This window comes from Conger conger, chromosome 4 (assembly GCF_963514075.1).
Source record: "Conger conger chromosome 4, fConCon1.1, whole genome shotgun sequence".
Classification (NCBI taxonomy): Eukaryota; Metazoa; Chordata; class Actinopteri; order Anguilliformes; family Congridae; genus Conger; species Conger conger.
The window spans coordinates 45300619-45320497 of NC_083763.1; the positions used below are offsets into that span (position 1 = coordinate 45300619).

At 41.1% G+C, this 19879-nt stretch overlaps 2 protein-coding genes across 3 annotated transcripts in view; both read left to right on the top strand.

The window, feature by feature from the left end:
- Positions 1-11814, top strand: part of LOC133126285 (unconventional myosin-VIIa) — a 30047-nt gene extending 18233 nt beyond the window's left edge. Inside the window, 19 exon segments of the mRNA XM_061238326.1 lie at positions 369-596; positions 885-1052; positions 1850-1967; positions 3628-3827; positions 3868-4075; positions 4330-4511; positions 4603-4724; positions 4817-4971; positions 5285-5438; positions 6143-6298; positions 7773-7878; positions 7967-8080; positions 8473-8560; positions 8672-8778; positions 8968-9153; positions 9292-9408; positions 9498-9581; positions 9770-9889; positions 10917-11814. Of these exon segments, the coding sequence (XP_061094310.1) occupies positions 369-596; positions 885-1052; positions 1850-1967; positions 3628-3827; positions 3868-4075; positions 4330-4511; positions 4603-4724; positions 4817-4971; positions 5285-5438; positions 6143-6298; positions 7773-7878; positions 7967-8080; positions 8473-8560; positions 8672-8778; positions 8968-9153; positions 9292-9408; positions 9498-9581; positions 9770-9889; positions 10917-11012 (2709 nt within the window). The 3' untranslated portion in view covers positions 11013-11814.
- Positions 11815-14095: 2281 nt separating this feature from the next.
- On the top strand, positions 14096-19394 carry gpr17 (G protein-coupled receptor 17). 2 transcript variants are annotated; one of them, XM_061240456.1, is made up of 2 exons: positions 14096-14231; positions 16908-19394. In XM_061240456.1, exon 2 carries the CDS (start codon positions 16916-16918, stop codon positions 17930-17932), a length of 1017 nt encoding a protein of 338 aa, XP_061096440.1. In that variant the 5' UTR covers positions 14096-14231; positions 16908-16915; the 3' UTR covers positions 17933-19394. The 2 variants fall into 2 exon arrangements, with proteins under 2 accessions (XP_061096440.1, XP_061096439.1); XM_061240455.1 differs by lacking the exon at positions 14096-14231 and adding an exon at positions 16502-16558.
- Positions 19395-19879: the final 485 nt, after the last annotated feature.

Below are 19879 nucleotides of genomic sequence, written 5' to 3' on the forward strand. Positions count from 1 at the left end.
TTGTTCTTTAAGCTTTCTTGTACCTGCACGAATACACCTGACTAATCAGATACAGCTGAGAAGCCAACTGTCACAATACTTTTGGTCCCTGAAAATGAAGGGACCATGTATAAAAAGGGATGTAATTCCGTCAGGGATTACCCAATATAGATGTAAATGCACTCAACTTAAAGGTCTGAAATTTAACCTCATTATTCATTGTCTTATTTCAAAAGAACTCAAATTGTACCACAACTTATGGACTGCACTGTACTGTATGTGCATGGTTACTGGATGAATGAGGATTCAGTGTGCTGATTGCAAGTCTCATCTAGGGAGGTTAAAGACCTCGATGTTGCTGTAACATGGCTGTGATCTTTGATCTTTAGGTGTGGTCTCTCGGGAGTGGCAGGGAGCATGTGATGGATGCCATCTCGCAGTGTGAGCAGGAGGTGAAGAGGAAGGGTGGACAGGAGCAGCACGCGCCCTGGCGACTCTACTTCCGCAAGGAGATCTTCACGCCCTGGCACGACTGTGGCCAGGACCCGATTGGCTCTGAGCTCATCTACCGACAAGTCATCAGGGGACTCAAATTTGGGGAGTACAAGTGTGAAAAGGTAAAAGTTCTTGTGGTAATTTCTGCTATATCCTCCTGAGGAAATAAGTATTTGAATTTTTTGACATAATATAAAAACATATTTTCAAAAATATAATTTATGTATTTTTTTTAATTCCCCTTTTAATGTAGGTTTCAGCATAGTAGAATATATGGTTCTTGAGATAAAGACCAAAGACTTATGCCCCCTACTGGGGGCAAAAATGAATTGGAGAATATTATGCACACAACATTTCCAAAATGTGTTATAGATGTCATTATAATTTTTTTGGACCACTGTACCTTTCAGGAGGATGATCTTGTCGACCTGGCGATAAAGCACTTTTATGTCCAGTATGGATCAGACAGTGGAGATGAGAATGCAAAGAATGTGGTTCAGGCCTGCATCAATAGCTCTTTACTGGAATCAAAATCTGAGGAAAAGTGGATGCAGATGGTTAGCACAGCCCATTTGGAGGTAAGTGTTAGCCAGGTCATTAATTTTATGAGCAAAATCTGGTTGCTTATTTTCACGAATAGAATGCTCGTACAGATTGTAATGCAATTGAATTCCCCTGTTTCACCTGGTTGGTTTGATTTCTGTCCTTAATGTAGTCTGTTTTATTATGAAGTTTAATGCACGTCATTACAAAGCAGTTACACTTTCATATTCTGTTGATGTAGTGGAAAGGGGCTTTAGTAACAGTTTTTCTCCTGTTATGTCACAAATCTGGTTTCTTGTCTCCAATTTGACCAGTCATGCATGCGTCTTGATAAAACCAAACACGTTATCCTCACTAAACCTCTGAACCTCACTAAACCTCTGAACCATGACAATTGGCAGTTAATAGTCACAGGGTCAAAAGGCCTATTCACTGATGGTCCAAATAGATTCCCATTCTACTTTCTGGTCATTCATGAATTTACCTGAAAGCTACGTAGAAGGATAGAGGTCAGATAAATCACTGGGTCAAATGTCAAGATCATGGAGGTTTCAAATATTTGATAAATTATTTTTGTATATATATAAATAAATTGTATGTTTTCAATGTGATGCTGCATTATGATATCTTGTTACATTACCATGTAAATTTTTAACATTTATTTTTTGTTCCTGTGGTTATTTCATTACATGTATTTGTAGTTTACTAATACCAACGGTTCTGTTATATTGTTGGAAGTTCCAACTTTTGAGGATAACAATGACCATGATATTTGACTGTGCCATTTAAATTTATTTATTTATTTCATAGTGTCTATGGCTTTGTCTTTTAGGGTCCATACATAAATTCAAGAAAGAAAACCACTGATGTGAAGGCAGAGGTGGTTAATTATGCTCGCAACACATGGCCTTTGTTCTTCTCCAAGTTTTTTGAAGCTGTGAAGCGTTCAGGTGAATTCAGTTGTGTGGGCACTTTGTACTTCAGATCAACCTTGCTGTGTTTTAACTGTACTTTTAACCGTACACTCACTGAGCACTTTATTAGGTAAACCTGTACACCAGCTTATTAATGCTAATATTTAATCAGCCAATCATGTGGCAGCAACTAAATCAAATTAATCAGAAAAAGTATAAATTAATTAGGAACCCTGGAGTTTTAATGTGTTGTGGCCTCTAGTTCTTAAGGTGTTACTTTCATTTCAGACATCTGAGAATACCCCTTACCTGTAGTTTCTACCAATGTCCTTGAAAACATTGGAACAATGGCAGTAGATTTATTTTCGTTTTTATGTTATACTTTGCAAAGCACATGATATGGATAGCTACAAGCTTGTAATGCAACTCACTTTCTCTTTAATGTCAAACTGTACCTGCAATACAGAAACTGTGTCACAGCTCCCAAAGGTGAACTTGTGCTACACTTGCCTGTGTGGTATATGTATAAAACTTTTCCTGAGTGTAGTCTCGCAGCTAAGTTCTTTACTCTCTTTGTAGGATTCTCTTCCTGAAATGAAAGCATCGGTTTGCCATAATATTCGTTTTCTGCCTCACAAAAGAAATTACATCATCAAAATCTAAACCTTCTGTGATTTTTGAGAAAATAAATCAAATCATGGGAGACTGTTCTTCTCTTTGGAGTGAATGATCTTAGTTTAAAACTTTTTGGACCCTAGGCAGTCTTAATCCAGTGTGAATTGTTCTGCAGACAGAATAGATTTGTCTTTGTGCTCTTTCAACCTATTACAGTGAATACCTGTCATACTTGTAATGGTAGAGCTTTCAGTATGGGCCTTTGCTGAACATTAAAAATACAGATGAAGTGAGAGTAACGACAATATGGAGATTTATGTCAGTTAGGCATTTGATGTCTCCAGTTACTACGGGCCATGACGCTATGCTACTGGGTGGACTAAACTCCAAATTCAGGCCTGTGTATACACTCACTGGGCACTTTATTAGGTATTTATTAGACTTTATTAGGTATTTATTTTTTAGAATGAGTCTTCTGCTGCTGTAGCCTATTCACTTAGAGGTTTGATGCGTTGTGTATTCAGAGATGCTCTTCTGCCCGCAAAACTGCTGCTCACTGGATGTTTTTCCCACCATTCTCTGCAAACTCTAGAGACTGTTGTGCATGATCCCAGGAAATCAGCAGTGTCTGAGATACTCAAACCACCCTCTCTGGCACCAACATACATTCCATGGTCAAAGTCACTGAGATCCTATTTCTTCCCCGTACTGACATTTGGTCTGAAAAACAGCTGAACCTCTTGACTGCGTGTGGATGCTTTTATCCATTTATTTGCTGCCACTTGATTGGCTGATTCAATATTTGCATTAACAACCTGGTACAGGTCTACCTAATAAAGTGCTCACTGCGTGTATGTATGTATGTGCTTGCACATGTAGTTGCACATGTAGTTGCACACATACTCCAATGGGTGCTTTTTTCACTAAAGCCAGGCTGGCATTTCATTTAGTTCCTTGGTTGTGTAGAAGTAATAGCCTTTCAGGGTTAGAGAACAAACAGACCACAACACTGGTTGTGCTCACTGAAGGTCCCATGTCTGATGTTAATCAGTGTACCGTGAATTTTTCTTTTCACTTGTAGGTCCTGCATTGTCAAAAAACAAGTTCATTGTTGCGATTAACTGGACTGGAGTCACGTTTCTGGATGAAAAGGAGAGGAAGCTTCTGGTTCTCTCTTACCCAGAAATCACCGTCGTCAACACAGTGAGGTAGAGCAGGCCACACCGCCATATTAGGGAATAATAATGCAATAGTAGTGAGTTTGAGGCCATTGTTTGTGTGGTTTCACTTGAGGAAGATGTTTTGGAGACCGAGGAGAAAGCTGAACGATGAAATTATATCGAATGCGTCTCTTCTCCTCAGGGATGGCAAGGCCTTTGGGCAGACCGTCTTTCTTTCGACACTGAAAGGAGACTTCACCCTCAGCTCTCTGATGGCAGGGGACATAGCAGAGCTCTTGCACATGTTTCTAGGGGGATTGAGAGATCGTTCCCAGTACGCCGTGGCCTTGCAGGAGGCCAACAAACAAGGTAAGAAGAAAAGGTCCGCCATTACTTTTTGAACCCTCTCACTCTTTGGAATTCACATGAACTGGCACCCCAGTGACACCTTTTCCTCGGATGAAGTGACAAGTGACAAATGACTCTATCTACAAAGAAAGCTGCGGGTTGTGATAATAAGTCTATGAAGTGGGTACTTTGTGATAAATTGGTTTCTTTTTTTGGTTGCTTAGGAGCAACACCGTGGGAGTTCCCTTGAAGTAATTTGCTCTCCGTCTTTCTAGATGACCCCACATTTCTCAGCTTCAAGAAAGGAGAGCTCATTATTCTTATCAAAGATGATGATTATTCCCCTGACCGTGGCTGGATGAAGGGCAAAAATGAGCGAACCAGTCAAACCGGAGCAGTCTCCATGGATGCCATCTTGATTCTGCCCACTCTCACCAAGCCCACGAATGAAGTGTTGGTACGAGGCCACCAAATAAATTCCCATAGCAGTTGCTCCAGCCCACCACTGGAGCCAGTGCTCACGTTCTCTTCTTCGTTGGTGTTTTCAGAGCCTGTTGAACCTGTCCCCGGATCAGAGGAAGACCATTCTCCAGACCAACCAGAGAGAAGCAGGCACGGTCGAGAGAGTGGCACCCTTTTCACTCAAAGAATTTTCTTTAGAATACTTCAGGTAGACATTTTGTTGTTGAAGTTTTCTTTGGTAGCTTTGTGTAGATATTTCCATTTTACATGGCCCCATTGTCCTTTGTTTGGTGCCTCCAGGCAGCCCTCCAAGGATGTGAACCGGCAGGTGATGTCTAAGGGGGCTGCCCCAGAGAGGCTGTGGGCCAGCTCCCGGGAGCCCCTCAAGCAGGCACTACTGAAATCACTAGAGAGAAGCCCGCTGCTCAGCCATCAGGCCTCCCTGTGCTTCACTGATATCCTCTCATCTCTCTGATACTCTCTATGCCCAGAAAGAAGTAATAAATCCTATCACTTGCAGTACAAATGTTTTATCACAACTGGACAGTATAGGGAGACAACCCTGTTTTTAAAGCAATTGCAGCTTAGATTACAAGGTCACTGTCAGAGCATAGTGTTTCATGTACCCTAAGAAAGCATACTTTGTAGGAGGTTGAGCCACAAGCAATCCCGCAGTTGTTAGGCAGATAAGTGTGTCCTGTCTTGATAGTCTGAGAGGAACATTGTGGTAGTCGTGCTCATGCTTTTCTTCCTTGACCCTGCGTGAACCCATCCTGAAGTATATGGGGGACTACCCCACCAAGCAGGTGCAAAGCCCCCTGGAGCTCACTGACCAGATCTTTGGCCTCGCCACAGCAAACATGGCCCTAAGAGATGAGGTCTACTGCCAGATCATGAAGCAAATGACCAGTAACAACAACAGGTAGCTACATGTCTCTATTTGATTGAACATCCTTTGGCAGTTGTTTGATCATTTTGATGTATGACATGGGCATTAGTGTGGTGGTTAAATTTTACAACAGGTTTAAATCTCAGCTGGGCCACTGCTGGTGTTCCCTTCAGTAAAGTGGTCTGCATCTGTATTGTTTCAGCAGGAAAAGGACAAGTAATAATATACAATGTAATATATAAAGTAAGTATATTAAATAAATAAATATATCCCAAAAAAAGTAGTAAAAATCTTAGTTTAATCTGTCAGTTTTTTTGTATTTAATGTTTCTGCACTTGGCTTAAAGCCAAAATAGTCTTTTTGATATTGGAAAGATGATCACGGCTTGTGTATTGCAAAAACGGGAGAAGCAGTTGGCAGCTGTGCTGCATCGAGGTTATTATTCTCATTAATTTATGCTCGTCTTTCCAGTCCAATAAACAGTGGGAAGTTTGCATAGAAATTCTGTGATGGTTATGTTAATCACAGTGCGATGTTAGTTAGATCCAAGCAATATTTTTGAGCGCTAGGGGAGGATTTTTGTTTGAACCTGCTGTGAACCTTGTTCTGGCTGAGGACTGCTCTCCCTCAGCCGAGCCACACTTCCCTTTACACAAGAACGTCTGCCGCACAAACGCGATGACTGAAAGGCTAACGGTCTTGCCCCGTGCTGCTTTGTACACGACTCTTTGTTCCAGGTTCAGCTTGGACCAGGGCTGGCAGCTGCTCTGGCTGTGCTGCGGCCTCTTCCCCCCCAGCCAGGCCCTCCTGAAACACGCCAAGCGCTTCCTGGAGACCCGGCGAAGGGAACCCCTGGCTTCCGACTGCCTGCAGCGGCTGCAGGCGTCGCTCAGGTAGGCTGGCGCCACAGATGTGTGCCGCTAGCATACGCTAATTCGGAGCTAAGCCTTCGTATTCCCCAGATATTTTTCATTGAAGTTTGGCCCAATACTATAATTTCCACCAGTTTAACCGCCATTTGGCCCGGGTTTTTCTTCCCCTAAGGCATTGAGTCCATCAGTGTGTGGTCAGCAGGGCGGCCCACTAAGACCCGTCGAGGCACCACCCTCTCCCTCTCCCCAGTATGGCTTCATCAGCAGTGTAGCCCAGCCAAGCGCATGCCCTGCCCGCAGGGGTCCGAGATGATTGATGGTGGAGCAGTTGCCGCCGCTGCTGTCTGTGCGCATCTGCCAAAACAACAGCGCAGGCTGGAAGGCAGCACGGATTCCTCGGGCGTGAGGGAAAAAAATCCTCATGGCTTTCGGGCCTTGTCTTTCAAAGGTCCTTGTGTGCACGCTCTCATTCCGGCGGCCAATGTGTTGCGGCCAAGGCCATATTAGAGGGTCGATGTTTGCATCACTACTTGGACAGAGAATTGCTGATTTTCTCAACCTTCAGCAGAGTTTCCAGTCACCTCAAATTATTTATTATGAGCTCAAAGCTGTCACCAGGTTTCTCACGCCCCATGAGCAGCCCTATCTTGTTGGCCTCTGGTATGAATTGTGGAAGGTACTGGAAGCCAGCTGGGCGTGGACAGTGCAAAGGGAGGAGATGTGGATCAGTTCTCCTGTCCTCCAGGCGAAACTCTGAAAAATGCCCCAGTGCTGTGATAGGGGAAATATTGCACTTAGTTATGAATGGAAAAACAATTGGGATATTCAGACTGACATCCAGGCAAAATTTCCAGTCTAGTTCTGTGAACTGTGGAATGCAAAGTTCACCAGAAACATTGCATGAAGAGATCCTCTGTATTTATGACCCAGAGAAACATAAAAGGGAAACGGCTCAAAGTTTAAAATTGGGCAACTAACAGTGGAAAAACCACTGAAACTATTTTTGTCTTTCTTTACTTGGGAAATAATTAGAGAAAAGTAAACCTCTATAAATATGTAATTAAAATATATGAAAGTGTATACATAGTAGCTTTGTTTAAATGTAGATTCATTTATTTGATTACTTCACTGCATATGTGCAACATGATATACTCAGCAGTCACTTTATTAGGTACACCTAACCAGGACTGGGTAGGACCCCCTTGTGCCTCCAGAAGACACTGAATTATTTGTGGCATGCATGGACTCAACAAGATGCTAGGAATAATAATTTGATGGTATCATTATGTATGTGTGTATATATATATATATATATATATATATATGTGTTGCCTCAACCTTGCCCGGATATCCTGCACAATGGTGGGAGTTGACCACTTGTATAAATTGGTCTGCATTTGAAGTATAGGTGCTACATAAACTGAGGTAATATTTAATATCATGTGTTATCACAATTTGAATATTCTCACATTATAATGTGGACATTCACATGCAGGATGGAACCCAGAAAACTACCTCCTCACCAGGTGGAGATCGATGCCATCCAACAGAGCAGCACACAGATCTTCCACAAAGTGCGCTTCCCCAATGACACCGACGAGGTAAGGGGTTCTCGAGAGCGCTGTGACACGGACAGGTGCGTCTTTCATTTCCATTCCGCTCATGTGCGTCCAACGCTGCCACCCTCAGGTCTTTGAGGTGGGGACGAGCACCAGAATCCGAGACCTCATTCAGACAATCGCCGGAAAACTGAATCTGGCCTCAGGTGACGGCTTCAGCATCTTTGTGAAAACCCCAGACAAGGTATGTCCCGTCACAAAAGGCCCGTTTGTGTTGGAGGCAGAGATGCAATATAGGTATCATTATTATTTAAGATTCTTAAAGAATTATTTCACAACCTTACCCAGGATCACTCAGTATTTTCACATCAAATAAAATTAACAAACATAAAAAAGTGCAGAAAAGTAAAGAAATGGCCCTTGTACAAAGCGCTTCTTGAAAAGAATAACATATGAAACAATCAAAACAGATATATCAACAAAAGAAAACATGTGTAAGTATAGTAAATAATGCATGACAATTACAATACAAATGATATTGTGCATTTGTGTTAATTTATCATTTATAATTAATGTGTCATTGTGTAGTGTTTCTGACTGATTTTTGTTATTATTTTGCTTCTGTTTAACTTCCAGTTTCTCAGTCTAAATGAAACAGACTACTTCTTTGACAGTCTCAGACAGATCACTGACTGGTCAATGAAATCAAAGAGAACCAGAGATGGTGAGACAGAGCGTTGTCTGTACTTCACAGTACTGCCACAGTAATTCAGCACAGCAATTGCTCAGAAGCACCAACATATCTGTGATTGAGTGTTCTATCCTCAAATTGCAGGAGGGCCGGTGAATGTGTCCTATTTGGTGTACTTCATGAGGAAGCTCTGGTTCAATGTGTACCCAGGAAGAGACTTGGAGGCTGACCACCTCTTCCATTTTCCACAGGTACATTAAAAAGTGACGGTTGTTTCTCTGAGGTTTATTTATCTTCTCGATTCTGCCGATGAAGAGGAGCATTCTATGAGTATTTTTACCTGATCATGTATTAAAAGGCTTGAAAATGTTTGTTGAATACTTATCCCTGATGTTGAGACCAGTCTTCACCATGCTTGACATTACCCTCTGTTTCCTTAGGAGCTGCCCAAGTACTTGCGTGGATACCACAAGTGTACCAAGGAGGACATGGTCAACATAGCAGCCCTCTTGTTCAGAGTGAAGTTTGACAGTGACAAGACGCAGTTCGTCACGATCCCCAAGATCCTGAAGGAGCTGGTTCCTAATGACCAGCTGAAAGCCATGTCCTCAGAGGAGTGGAAGAAGGTGCGGAGACTATGGTGTGGTCAGGGTTCTCTCTGACAAGCTGCGCTGCCATGTTGGTCAACCCGTGGGTAACGCATCCTAAGAAGTGTATGATACGGTACAATGCAGCATCTAAAGTTATTCTTCCCTCATTTTCAGAACATTATTGCCACCTACAACAAACAAGTCGGACAGACCGCGGAGGAGGCAGTAGTGGCTTTCTTGAAAAGCATCTTTCGTTGGCCCACGTTTGGTTGTGCTTTCTTTGAAGTCAAGGTACGAAATGGACTGATGTACTCAAATGACCGGAACAGTCATTGCATTTCATAAGGTCTTATCATGGATGGAATGCTCTTGTCTTACAGCAAACATCTGAGGCTAATTTCCCAGATATTGTGCAGATTGCCATCAGCAAACAGGGAGTCACAATCATCCACCCAAAAACTAAAGTAAGGCTTGAAATTTTTATCCAGATTTTTTATTTGTCTTGTATCATTTTCATTGTGGTTGATTCAAAATCAAATTATGAGATTCATCTTTTCATACATCAGTTTTATTGCTGTATCATTAGTATAATAGTGAGTTTTTTATTGCAGAATATTCATAGTTCTCCTTTTTTCCCCATCCCATTCTCAAGGATGTTCTGGCTATGCATCCATATAACCGCATAGCTAACTGGTGCAGTGGAAGCACCTACTTTCATATGACCATCGGTGACCTTGTTAAGGGAAACAAGATTCTTTGTGAGACTTCACTGGTAAGATACCTACTGTTTAATATTTCAAGTCAATTTTAACTCCGATGAGCTTCGGCAAACTATGACAACCAGAACATCAAAACAATCATTTTATTTTAGTGTCCTTTCCTTTGTATAAATGCATCATTTTTGCTGAAGAGCAAATTAATATGTTGCCTACTACAACAGTGCCTCACAGGTGAGCCTGCTGTCCACATAGTTTATTTTTCAAGTATTTTGATGTAATATAGTGGGCTCCAGAATTTGTGTCACTCTTAATAAAGATGGAGGCACATAAAAAAGGCTGCATATAATAAACAACATGGATAATGATCTATGTTCTGTTCAAATTTATGGGAAAACTATACTTTTATTTCAATACATTTGCTCTCATGTTTCAATGTTTTTTATTTAGTAATCAATTTTTTTCTGTACATTACATTACATTATTGGCATTTGGCAGACGCTCTTATCCAGAGCGACGTACAGTTGATTAGACTAAGCAGGAGACAATCCTCCCCTGGAGCAATGCAGGGTTAAGGGCCTTGCTTAAGGGCCCAACGGCTGTGCAGATCTTATTGTGGCTAGACTGGGATTAGAACCACTGACCTTGGGTATCCCAGTCATTTACCTTAACCACTACGCTACAGGCCGCCCTACAGGCTGTAAACCCCAGATGCCAAAACTATTGGCACCCATATTTCTATTATTGTAGATTAAATCAAACAAAGGAAAATTGGCAATACAATTACTTTCATTTCATATTTCTCAGTCAAAAGCTTGAAATATTTTTTGTATGAAAAATGTAAGACTTTGGTTGATTCCATTGAATAATTTTAAAGCGCACTACTTTACACAATACTTTACATGTCTTTTCTTTATTTTTTAGTTTACAGCACTTTTTGTGCATATTATCAAGGGTGCCAATAATTCTGGAGCCCACAGTAACTCAATGTGCTTAGTGATGTTTTTTATATGCCCTTCTTGAGAAGCTTACACCATAAGAAATGAGACTGATATCTTTTGCCCATTTATCTTTCATTATCAGGGCTACAAAATGGATGACCTTTTGACCTCCTACGTCAACATGTACGTCAAAGAGAGGAAAGCTGCCCGACCCAGAAATCAACGCTTGACTACTTAATACCTGCTGGCTCCTCCTGAGATGCAGCAGAAAAAATCGTTTAAAGTATTTACATGTCTTGGATAGAATATAAGTGTCATGGATGACAATAACATTGCATTGCAGTGAAAATATTTTCAAAAATATTATTTATTTTATTTTTATTGAATGACCCTTTTAGTGTAGTTTTCTGGGGGCACACAAATTAATTGTCTTAGGTCGATATAGAATGCAATATAACCGATTTTTAATTGGTTTTTAATATTTTCTTGCAGAACTGTCATGAATGTAAACTGTATGCGATACAGTGGCAATAATTTGGTTGGAAGCACATATTGTATCTCAGTTGTTGATTATTGAAGTTTCCTCTTAATGAGAATCCTATTTTTAACCTTTTCATCGGAATTATAATGAATGTAATGCACAAACAGTAGTTTGATATATTCAGGAAAACAATAATGATAACAGCTTCTGAATTTGGATTCCTCTTTTGACATACGTATATAGTTCTATGAAATGTAAATGCTGTAACAGTTCTGAATCTCAAAATCTTCATCTTAATGCTTGAAATTTCGTTGAACATTTATGAACTGTTGTGTACATTCCACAATCATCATTTAGATTTTTATTGGAAAGCACCATTTTAAGATTATTGTTAATGGAAGCCATGGAGAACTGCAAGTAGAACAGACTTCTGAAGAGATTCCCATTTTTGCTTTCTTTTGCTCTTGCTACCTAATCCCTTTGTCTGTGGTGACCTCACTCTAACACAGAAGAGGAGGGTTGTGAGGATTGTGCCATAATAAAGTAATTGGACTGAGAATCATTTTCTGCTCTGCACATATTTATTATTCAATCATCATCTGTTCTCTCTGACTTTAAATAGCATATACTGTATGTTTGCTTTCAATTTTAGCTTGTAAAGAAAGTGAAAATGGGCTCCACTATTAGCTATTCCTCATATAGACTAAAACATGAAACACACCTGCTTTAATGCTGGAGGACAGCTTGGCTGAAATCGGGTGTGGTACAATTCAATCCTTACATTACTGTGGGTGCAACCTGTAGTCTAGTGGCTAAGGTACATGACAGGGGCCCGGTTGGTGGTTCAAGCCCCTTTAGCGCAATAAGATCGACACAGCTGTTGGCCTCTTGAGCAAGGCCCCTATCCCCACATTGCTACAGGGGGATTGTCCCAAGTTTAGTCTAATTAGCTGTAAATCACTTTGGATTAAAGCATCAACTGAATAAAAAAAGGTTACATTACATTCTTGCCTTTTAATGGATGCTCTTAGCCTGACTGACTTACTACTACTGGCATTTTTACATATCCATTTATACAATTTAGGTTTGTTCAATGGCAATACACATATTATCGGTGTGAAAGAACAATTGATAGTGGGCTAACGCATACTAATTGTTGTAAATATTATATTCAGTTGAGTACCCAATTAAGTTTCTAATTTTCAAATTTACTTTGCAAACTTTTACTCAATATCCATGAGAGTGAAAAATGTAAGAAAAATCTGAAATTACTAGAACAATTATTATTGGGTACTGGTGATAAAAGACTTGCTCAATACACTCTTCAAACATGAATCTAAAAGAATTATAACGATATCTTACTTGCCTCAAATGATACTACAACAATGTTCAAATTTGTAATTTCTGCCATCTTGAATAAAGTATGCAAATTAGTATTTTGTCAGAATTGATCTTTTTAAGTCCATACCTCATGATAATTGAAGTATCTATCTCTGAAATGATCTGGGAGACCAAAGATGTGTTTTCGGTGGAACATTAAAGGCACTGTCCATATTTTACACTTGGGGAAAATTGCATGGGAATGAAATACTTCTGAACATATAGTATACTACATGTGTACATGCAAAATAAATTATCAATGTGATTAAGTGACTATCACATGCAGTACTGTTTAGTTGTTGGTACTGTGGTTAACATGATAGAGTGATTATTTGAGGTTCAGAATCAGGCCTTATGCTATGTACTCCACTAGGAATAGCTGAAACAAAAAGTCTATTTTTGTTCTCTCTCTTCGATGCAGAGGTCACTATCAATAGACAAAGAGTAGATGTAATAGTATACAGATGCACAAAGATGGATTATTACATGTCATAGTATTTTATTATAACGTGGAAAAAAAAAGTGAACTCGTGTCCCTCACATGTCGGTTTCTGACATCGCGGTCAAAGAATATTCACATTATCCCCGTAAATCGTGACAGACCGCAATATTTAGCAGTGAGGAGACCACGAAAACAACCGCAGTGAAAGAGAAGGGACAAAGAAAAGTAAGTCCCAATTAAGCTTTGGCACTGAGAAGTCTGGTTGTGACGCTTCTCAACAAAAACAGTGCTTTCATTCAGGTCAGTGAATCGCATTACCATATCGATGGAGTAGAGTGGAGAGAGGAGAATGGGCGATGTGTCAGACATACAGCTGTGATCTCCTTGTATGAAAGAAATATTATCTCTGCTGTGTCATTCTCTGTTTGCATCTGTCTGGTCCGAATGTGGCTGATTATTTTGGGCATTTATGAAAGGGATCCCCAGCGGGGTGAAACCAACAAGAGCCCCTGTTCCTCCCCCACTTCTTTAAGGAGTACAGGGAGCTTCTTCACATCAGTCTACAAAAGACGGTCTCTGAGACTTTTTTCATAAACCGCCCCAATTAATTTCACAGCCTGCCTTCTATCTATTGATATGGAGTCGAAAAATCTTTGTCACACAGGCTTTTGGGCTGATACTAGGCCCTGTTGCCATGACGCTGTGGTTGGCGACTCACTGCAGCCGAGGCACGCCATTCTTCTCTTCAAATTGAAACGAGGCCCTTCTCTTGACTCAGGCCATTGTCAAGGGCACAAGTGGTCCTCAGAGGAGAGGGGCTGGTGGAGAATGGGTGGGGGTCAGAGTTCAAACGAAAGCCCCCCATTGGCACTTTGTAATCAAATTTGTGGAGATACAAAACATGCACAGAGCCACGGTTTCTCCCAAAAAACTTGCCAAAGGGACTGAAACGAGGATATGCCTCCTGTCAGTGACCTGCTATAACATGCCGCTGCTGTCTTGCTAGCCCTCACTTTGCTCCACACACTAACTTGGAGCTGCAGTGTAATCTTCTGCTCCTGCACCAGCTGTTGTAAGCTCCACGCCAGCAACTGGAGAACTCCCTCGCTGGACACTTTCCTTCAGTGCTGCACACTCAGAAGAACTCCTGATTGGTAAGTCTCTCTCCTTGATCGTGGTAAAGATTGAGATGTTCGAACAGGCTAAATCTGTCAAAAAACAAAAAAAGCAGTTGACTTCAAAATACATTTCTGTTAACAGTTTGATCCATTTAGTAGCTTCACTTTGTTTTCTTAGGTTCTTTATTTGTGCGTTGCTGCGGGAGAAGGGAGACATATTTGTGAGCTGATTTATGATTATGATTTCATTATAACTCAACTCATAACCAACTCATTGACAAGTTTTTCTGTTTAAATTCACGGGTCATTCTTTCCACACCAGATATTCACTGACCTGTTTGATGTAATTGAAATTAGCATTTATTTCAGAAATCAATAAGCTAAGCAAATATTTACTTGAGAAAACTGCAGCCAGTTGACTTACCATTGAAGGAGATAACTTTTTTCAGATTTGTTCAGCTGCGGTGCCTGTGCTATTTCAGATGTGGGGTGGTCTTGTAATGCATAAATATCACATTCAATCCTTTAACACAACAGGCAGAGTAGAGTGTGCTGCGCTTGGAGGCTTTGCATAGCCATGTAGCAGAGTCACATTTACAGAGTGGCTTTGGCTAATCTTTTGAAAGGTTGATCTTAGGAATCACAATCACCCCTTTGTGTTTCCCATGGGCTTTCTTTTCGAGTGCTTACACAGATTTGTTAGGCACAATGACCAATAAAGTCTGGGTTTTCTTGACAAATGTCTGGTTTTGGACTTGAACTTCTTGAGCGACAAGTTTTGTGCTCTCTGCCCCCATTGCATTCTCCCTCAGTGGACTGCTACTTTTTCTGCTGAGAAAGTCTTGTATTAGAAAATTACATTCTATTTAGTCCCCCCATAACATAGCACTTTAATGCTATTTCACACTTCTAATGTATGAACCTGAGCCATCCATCGGATTCATTCCTTACTTTGTCAATTGGTTGTGACAGCCAAATTGGTAGCTGCAATTGTCTTCAGCAGAGAAAGGATTTGAACTCCTTGAGTACAATACTTAAGTTGCTTTTGGCATTCAGCTGTACCTTTGTGTAGTTTTGTAAGTGTTGTTTAGTGTCAGTGAATCATATACTGTACGTACAATATGTGCTTTGAGTTGCTATCCTCTTAAAAGGAAATGGTAGGATCTGTCCATGGAAGTGTTACTGGGAGTGCCACGATGGGATACTGTGATTTTACTCCCACTAAGAACATGAACTCTGACCCCCACCCCCAACACTTATTTTCCCTGTAGAGGAGCACACACTGAGAAAGACACTCCTTTATATTTTTCTTGGATGGACATAACATTTTGATATCTTGTTTTCTCCCCCTCCATCCACACCCTAAAACAAGCCCCAAGTGTTCTTCACATAACACAATTCCCATCGAATCTGTAGAAGTAACAAAACACGTAAGATGAAGCATGAGAAAAACATTCAATATTATTCTCAACAGACACAATAAAGATAATATTTCAGACCATGTACAAGGACAGGACTAAGACATGAATTTCATGAAAAGGTCTCCAAGTCAGGCACACTGATAGATACATCTGTTGGGACAGATTATTTATAGAAGTTGTTGGACTTGATGGGTGGAACAAATGCCACATCCAAGCCTACCTACCCTACCATAGAGTGTTGAAGATTAAAACAAATCAGACCCAAGGAGACAGCTGGACCATCGTGGAAAAAGATAGCAGAGAGGAGTATCTCATAACGAGGTGTGGCTGTCCAACCCACTACCTCTGCTGACCAATCAGATACATTTATCTGCTTTAGGGACATCTGCACATTCCCCAAGGATACTGACATCTCCTGTTACCCAAATATTCTGACCCAGGGCCAAGAACACACCCCCGGAGTAGAACTGGGCACCATAATATTTACTACGACTCATGCTTGTAGTCTGATGTATGTTAGCCAACACTTCCCAATGAGCCGTGATACCTGATCCTTCGTTCTGAGGAAGATGTGTGTATCTGCATTTAGCATTGAATTACAGCAGAAAGGAAACTCAATTGGAACTCCCATGTTGTGAAGAGGGAAGTGCATTTTCAAAGCATTTTTCTGTACTAATCTGCAACCGTGGAACACACAGCTGGGATCCCAGTGGCTAGATAAATATCCTCTGTCTTTCAGGGTAAAATTTGAATTAGGCATTGGGGATGGAGCTGTGTAACATTCCTTTTGAAGTGGGAGTGAAGTCTTTAAGTCAAAAAGTGTAGTATTCATCTTCTTTTGTCCTAATCTTTCTCTTTTTGTTGTAATCTTTCTTGACTGATCAAGGGTAAGATCTCAGCCATGAATTATGAATGAACCAATCATGCAATGGGAAATGCAGAGTAAGAACATTTATGACAACAATTAAATAATTCATTTTTGATATATTTCTACAAGGCTTCTCTTGGACTGCTTCTTGTTTGAATTCTTTTATTTGTCTTGAAATCCACTACATATAATCATCAGCACAGTGAAGCTATTATGTCTGCAAAGCAATGCATTTCTTTCAGAAGGAGTGAACTCATAATGATCAGGAAATTATATTCTGGGAAACTTTAATGCATTTTTTATGTACTTGCAGGCATTAAAAATGATTTATAAAAATAAAAAGTGATTGCAGAATACATAAGACAGCATGTGCTGCCTGTATACAATCATATGAATATTTTTTCTTTATCCTTTCCATTCTAGCAGTAAAAATGAACACCTCTACAATGGAAGTCATTCCTCTGTTTTCCAACGGGTCCTTTGAGAGCTGCGGTGGGGAGACGACCATAGAGAACCTGCTTTTTGGGGGATACTACGTCCTGGTCTTTCTCCTGGCATTGAATGGAAATGGTGTGGCTCTCTGGATCTTCTCCCGCCAGCGTGGGACTTCTTCCCCAGCCAACGTCTTTCTCTTACACCTAGCCATAGCGGACATCTCATACGTGATCATCCTACCCCTGCGAGCGACCTACCACCTGACTGGGGGGCACTGGCCCTTTGGGGAAGTGCCTTGCAGATTGGCGGGCTTCCTGTTTTATGTCAACATGTACGCCAGTCTCTACTTTCTGGCTTGCGTGGCCGGAGACCGCTACCTTGCCGTGGTCCATGCGGTGCGGTCACTGAAGGTCCGCCGCGCCCGCTACGCACACGCCATCAGCTTCTCCCTCTGGGCCCTGGTGATCATCTCCATGGTGCCCCTCCTGGTCAGCCAGCAGACCTCCGAGGTGGACGGGGTGACCGTGTGCTCGCAGCTGTACCGCGAAAAGGCCTCCCGCCGGGCGCTGGTCTCCTTGGCAGTGGCCTTCACCCCGCCCTTCCTGGCCACCCTCACCTTCTACCTGCTCATCATCCAGAGCCTCCACCGGGGCTCCAGGCTTGAGCCGGCTCTCAAGCTGAAGGCCCTGCGCACCATCGGCCTGGTCCTGCTCATCTACGTGGTCTGCTTCCTGCCCTACCACGCCAGCCGCGCCATCTTCATCCTGGGCTACGGCCACCCGGGTGTCTCCTGCCAGGCCAGGCGCGGCCTCATGCTGGCCAACCGCCTGACCTCTTCACTCACCTGTCTGAACGGAGCCCTGGATCCGCTTGTGTACCTCTTCGGAGCGGAGAAGTTCAGGGACAGCCTACAGAGGCTCTTATGCAGAGATAAAGCAGGGAGCTCCGGCGCCACTAGCGGGGAGTTGAAGGGAACCCACGAGAGCTCTGTCAGTGCCAGGTCTGAGTTCTGAAGAGAAAAAGCTCACTGGGCCTTCGTCACAACCGCTTTTAGAAGAGCTGCCATATTTGTGCAATTCATCCTTCCAAAACAAAAAGCTCTGCTATCTCTGCTTACAACTACAGACACGAGTAGAATTAGTTACTTTGATTTCCCCTATGGAGTTAAAATTTTTCCCGGTCAAAATGTATTGCATGTTTTTGTCAGGCGTGGCAAGTTGGTGTAACTGCCTTTCCTTTTAAACCAAAAATAAAGTGCTTGCGATGGTGAATGGAGAACTCGGAGCATCGTTAGCGCATCTATTAGCATCACTATGGATTAGCATGTTAGCATGACAACATGAATATTTATATATAAGCATTTATATTTAATGTTTATAATTCAGCATTCATTATGATCATCTTTTATCTGCTTGGGTATTTTTATTTTGAACTTCAGGTGCAGCTTTGGGGCTTAGTGGTGTAAATATTTATGTCACCCAGGGCCAGCTAACAATTTGGTTCTTGGAACATTCCTGAAACATTATGAAAATAAGAGTAAACATTCCCAGCACGTACAGTTGTCCTGTTTGCTGGATGACCCTGGAAAGTTATCTTGAAATTACAAGAAACATTTCAAAAACATCCTTAGGACATTATATTCAGTTTTGTTTAAAAAAAATTATCTGGGAAAATCTGAATGAGAAATAATCTGTGAGTGGTCATTCATGTTCATTTTATTTGTGATGTAGGTAGACTAACCAAATCTGCAATTTCAAAACTTTCTGTTGGCCATTTTTGAAATGTACTTTACATAGCTCCCAGTGTATTTTTTCATTACTAAATGATAACCAGCCATACATGTTACCAGTGAGTTTGAATGTGTCATACCTGGAACTGTTCTTTTTTTTTTTACTTACTTACTTACAACAATAAGAAAAGTTCTCATTGTTGTATTATCTTGACAACCAAATCCAACTGGAATCTTCCTCAACGTGCTGGAAACGTTTTGGGTTAGCTGGGGCAAAACATTGTAACATTATAATAAAACAACACCCTAAGAAACAGGAATAATACCTACAGTTGCTCTTGTCAGTAGATTGCTGTACATATTATTTCAAATTCAATGTGTTTTCTATAACATTCTCTTACACGTTGTTGACATATTGAGATATTTAATCATATACTGTAGCACTATACGTCCTAACACAGGGAAATGCTATGCTGTGCTATACTATGCTATACTATGCTGGCTATAATGCATTTTATATATCCTAAGATATTAGCTGCAATACCATTGTATATCAGTCCTTCACTGTCCTCATCCAGTTATATGAGAATTTTAACAGTACATTGGTTTAGAGTGTTACACATGTTATGATACTGCAAGGTACAGTATGGCCATGGGCTTGTTTCCATATTTGTCCTATTATTTATTCAACTCCCAGTGCCTTCCTTTAATGTATTGTAAATCATTAAACTGTATTTAAGAAATAACCTTTGTGTGTGTTTATTTCCCTGGCTCAGTGCATGGTGGGTTTGTTTGATGACCAAAATGCTTGTGGCGGATGTGTAAAAGTGGAAAATGTCTGGTGCACTCTCATTTTTTTCGTGATGGTGCCACATATGCTCATGGTTAATGTATATACTGTTTCAGGTTTGCACTACATCGTGTAGCAATAAACAATGGCATGTAAAACTGCAAGAGGTAAACTTGTATTGCTTTTAAACAGTGTACTAGGATATGCAAGAATAATGAGGATGGAATGTTAATAATAATTGGAAAACAAAAAGTCCATTCTATACTCCCTTTAGGGACAAAAATAGTCAATTACAGTAGCTGTTTGTAATGAGTACTACAAATGTGGAGGCGTTAGAACTGGTGTAGTAACACAGGGAAGCGTTTGCCATTGCTGTCTTACTCCGCTGTATTCCTTAGTCTTTTCATCCTGTCTTGGGCCATTGGTTATTGGTCTTTGAGC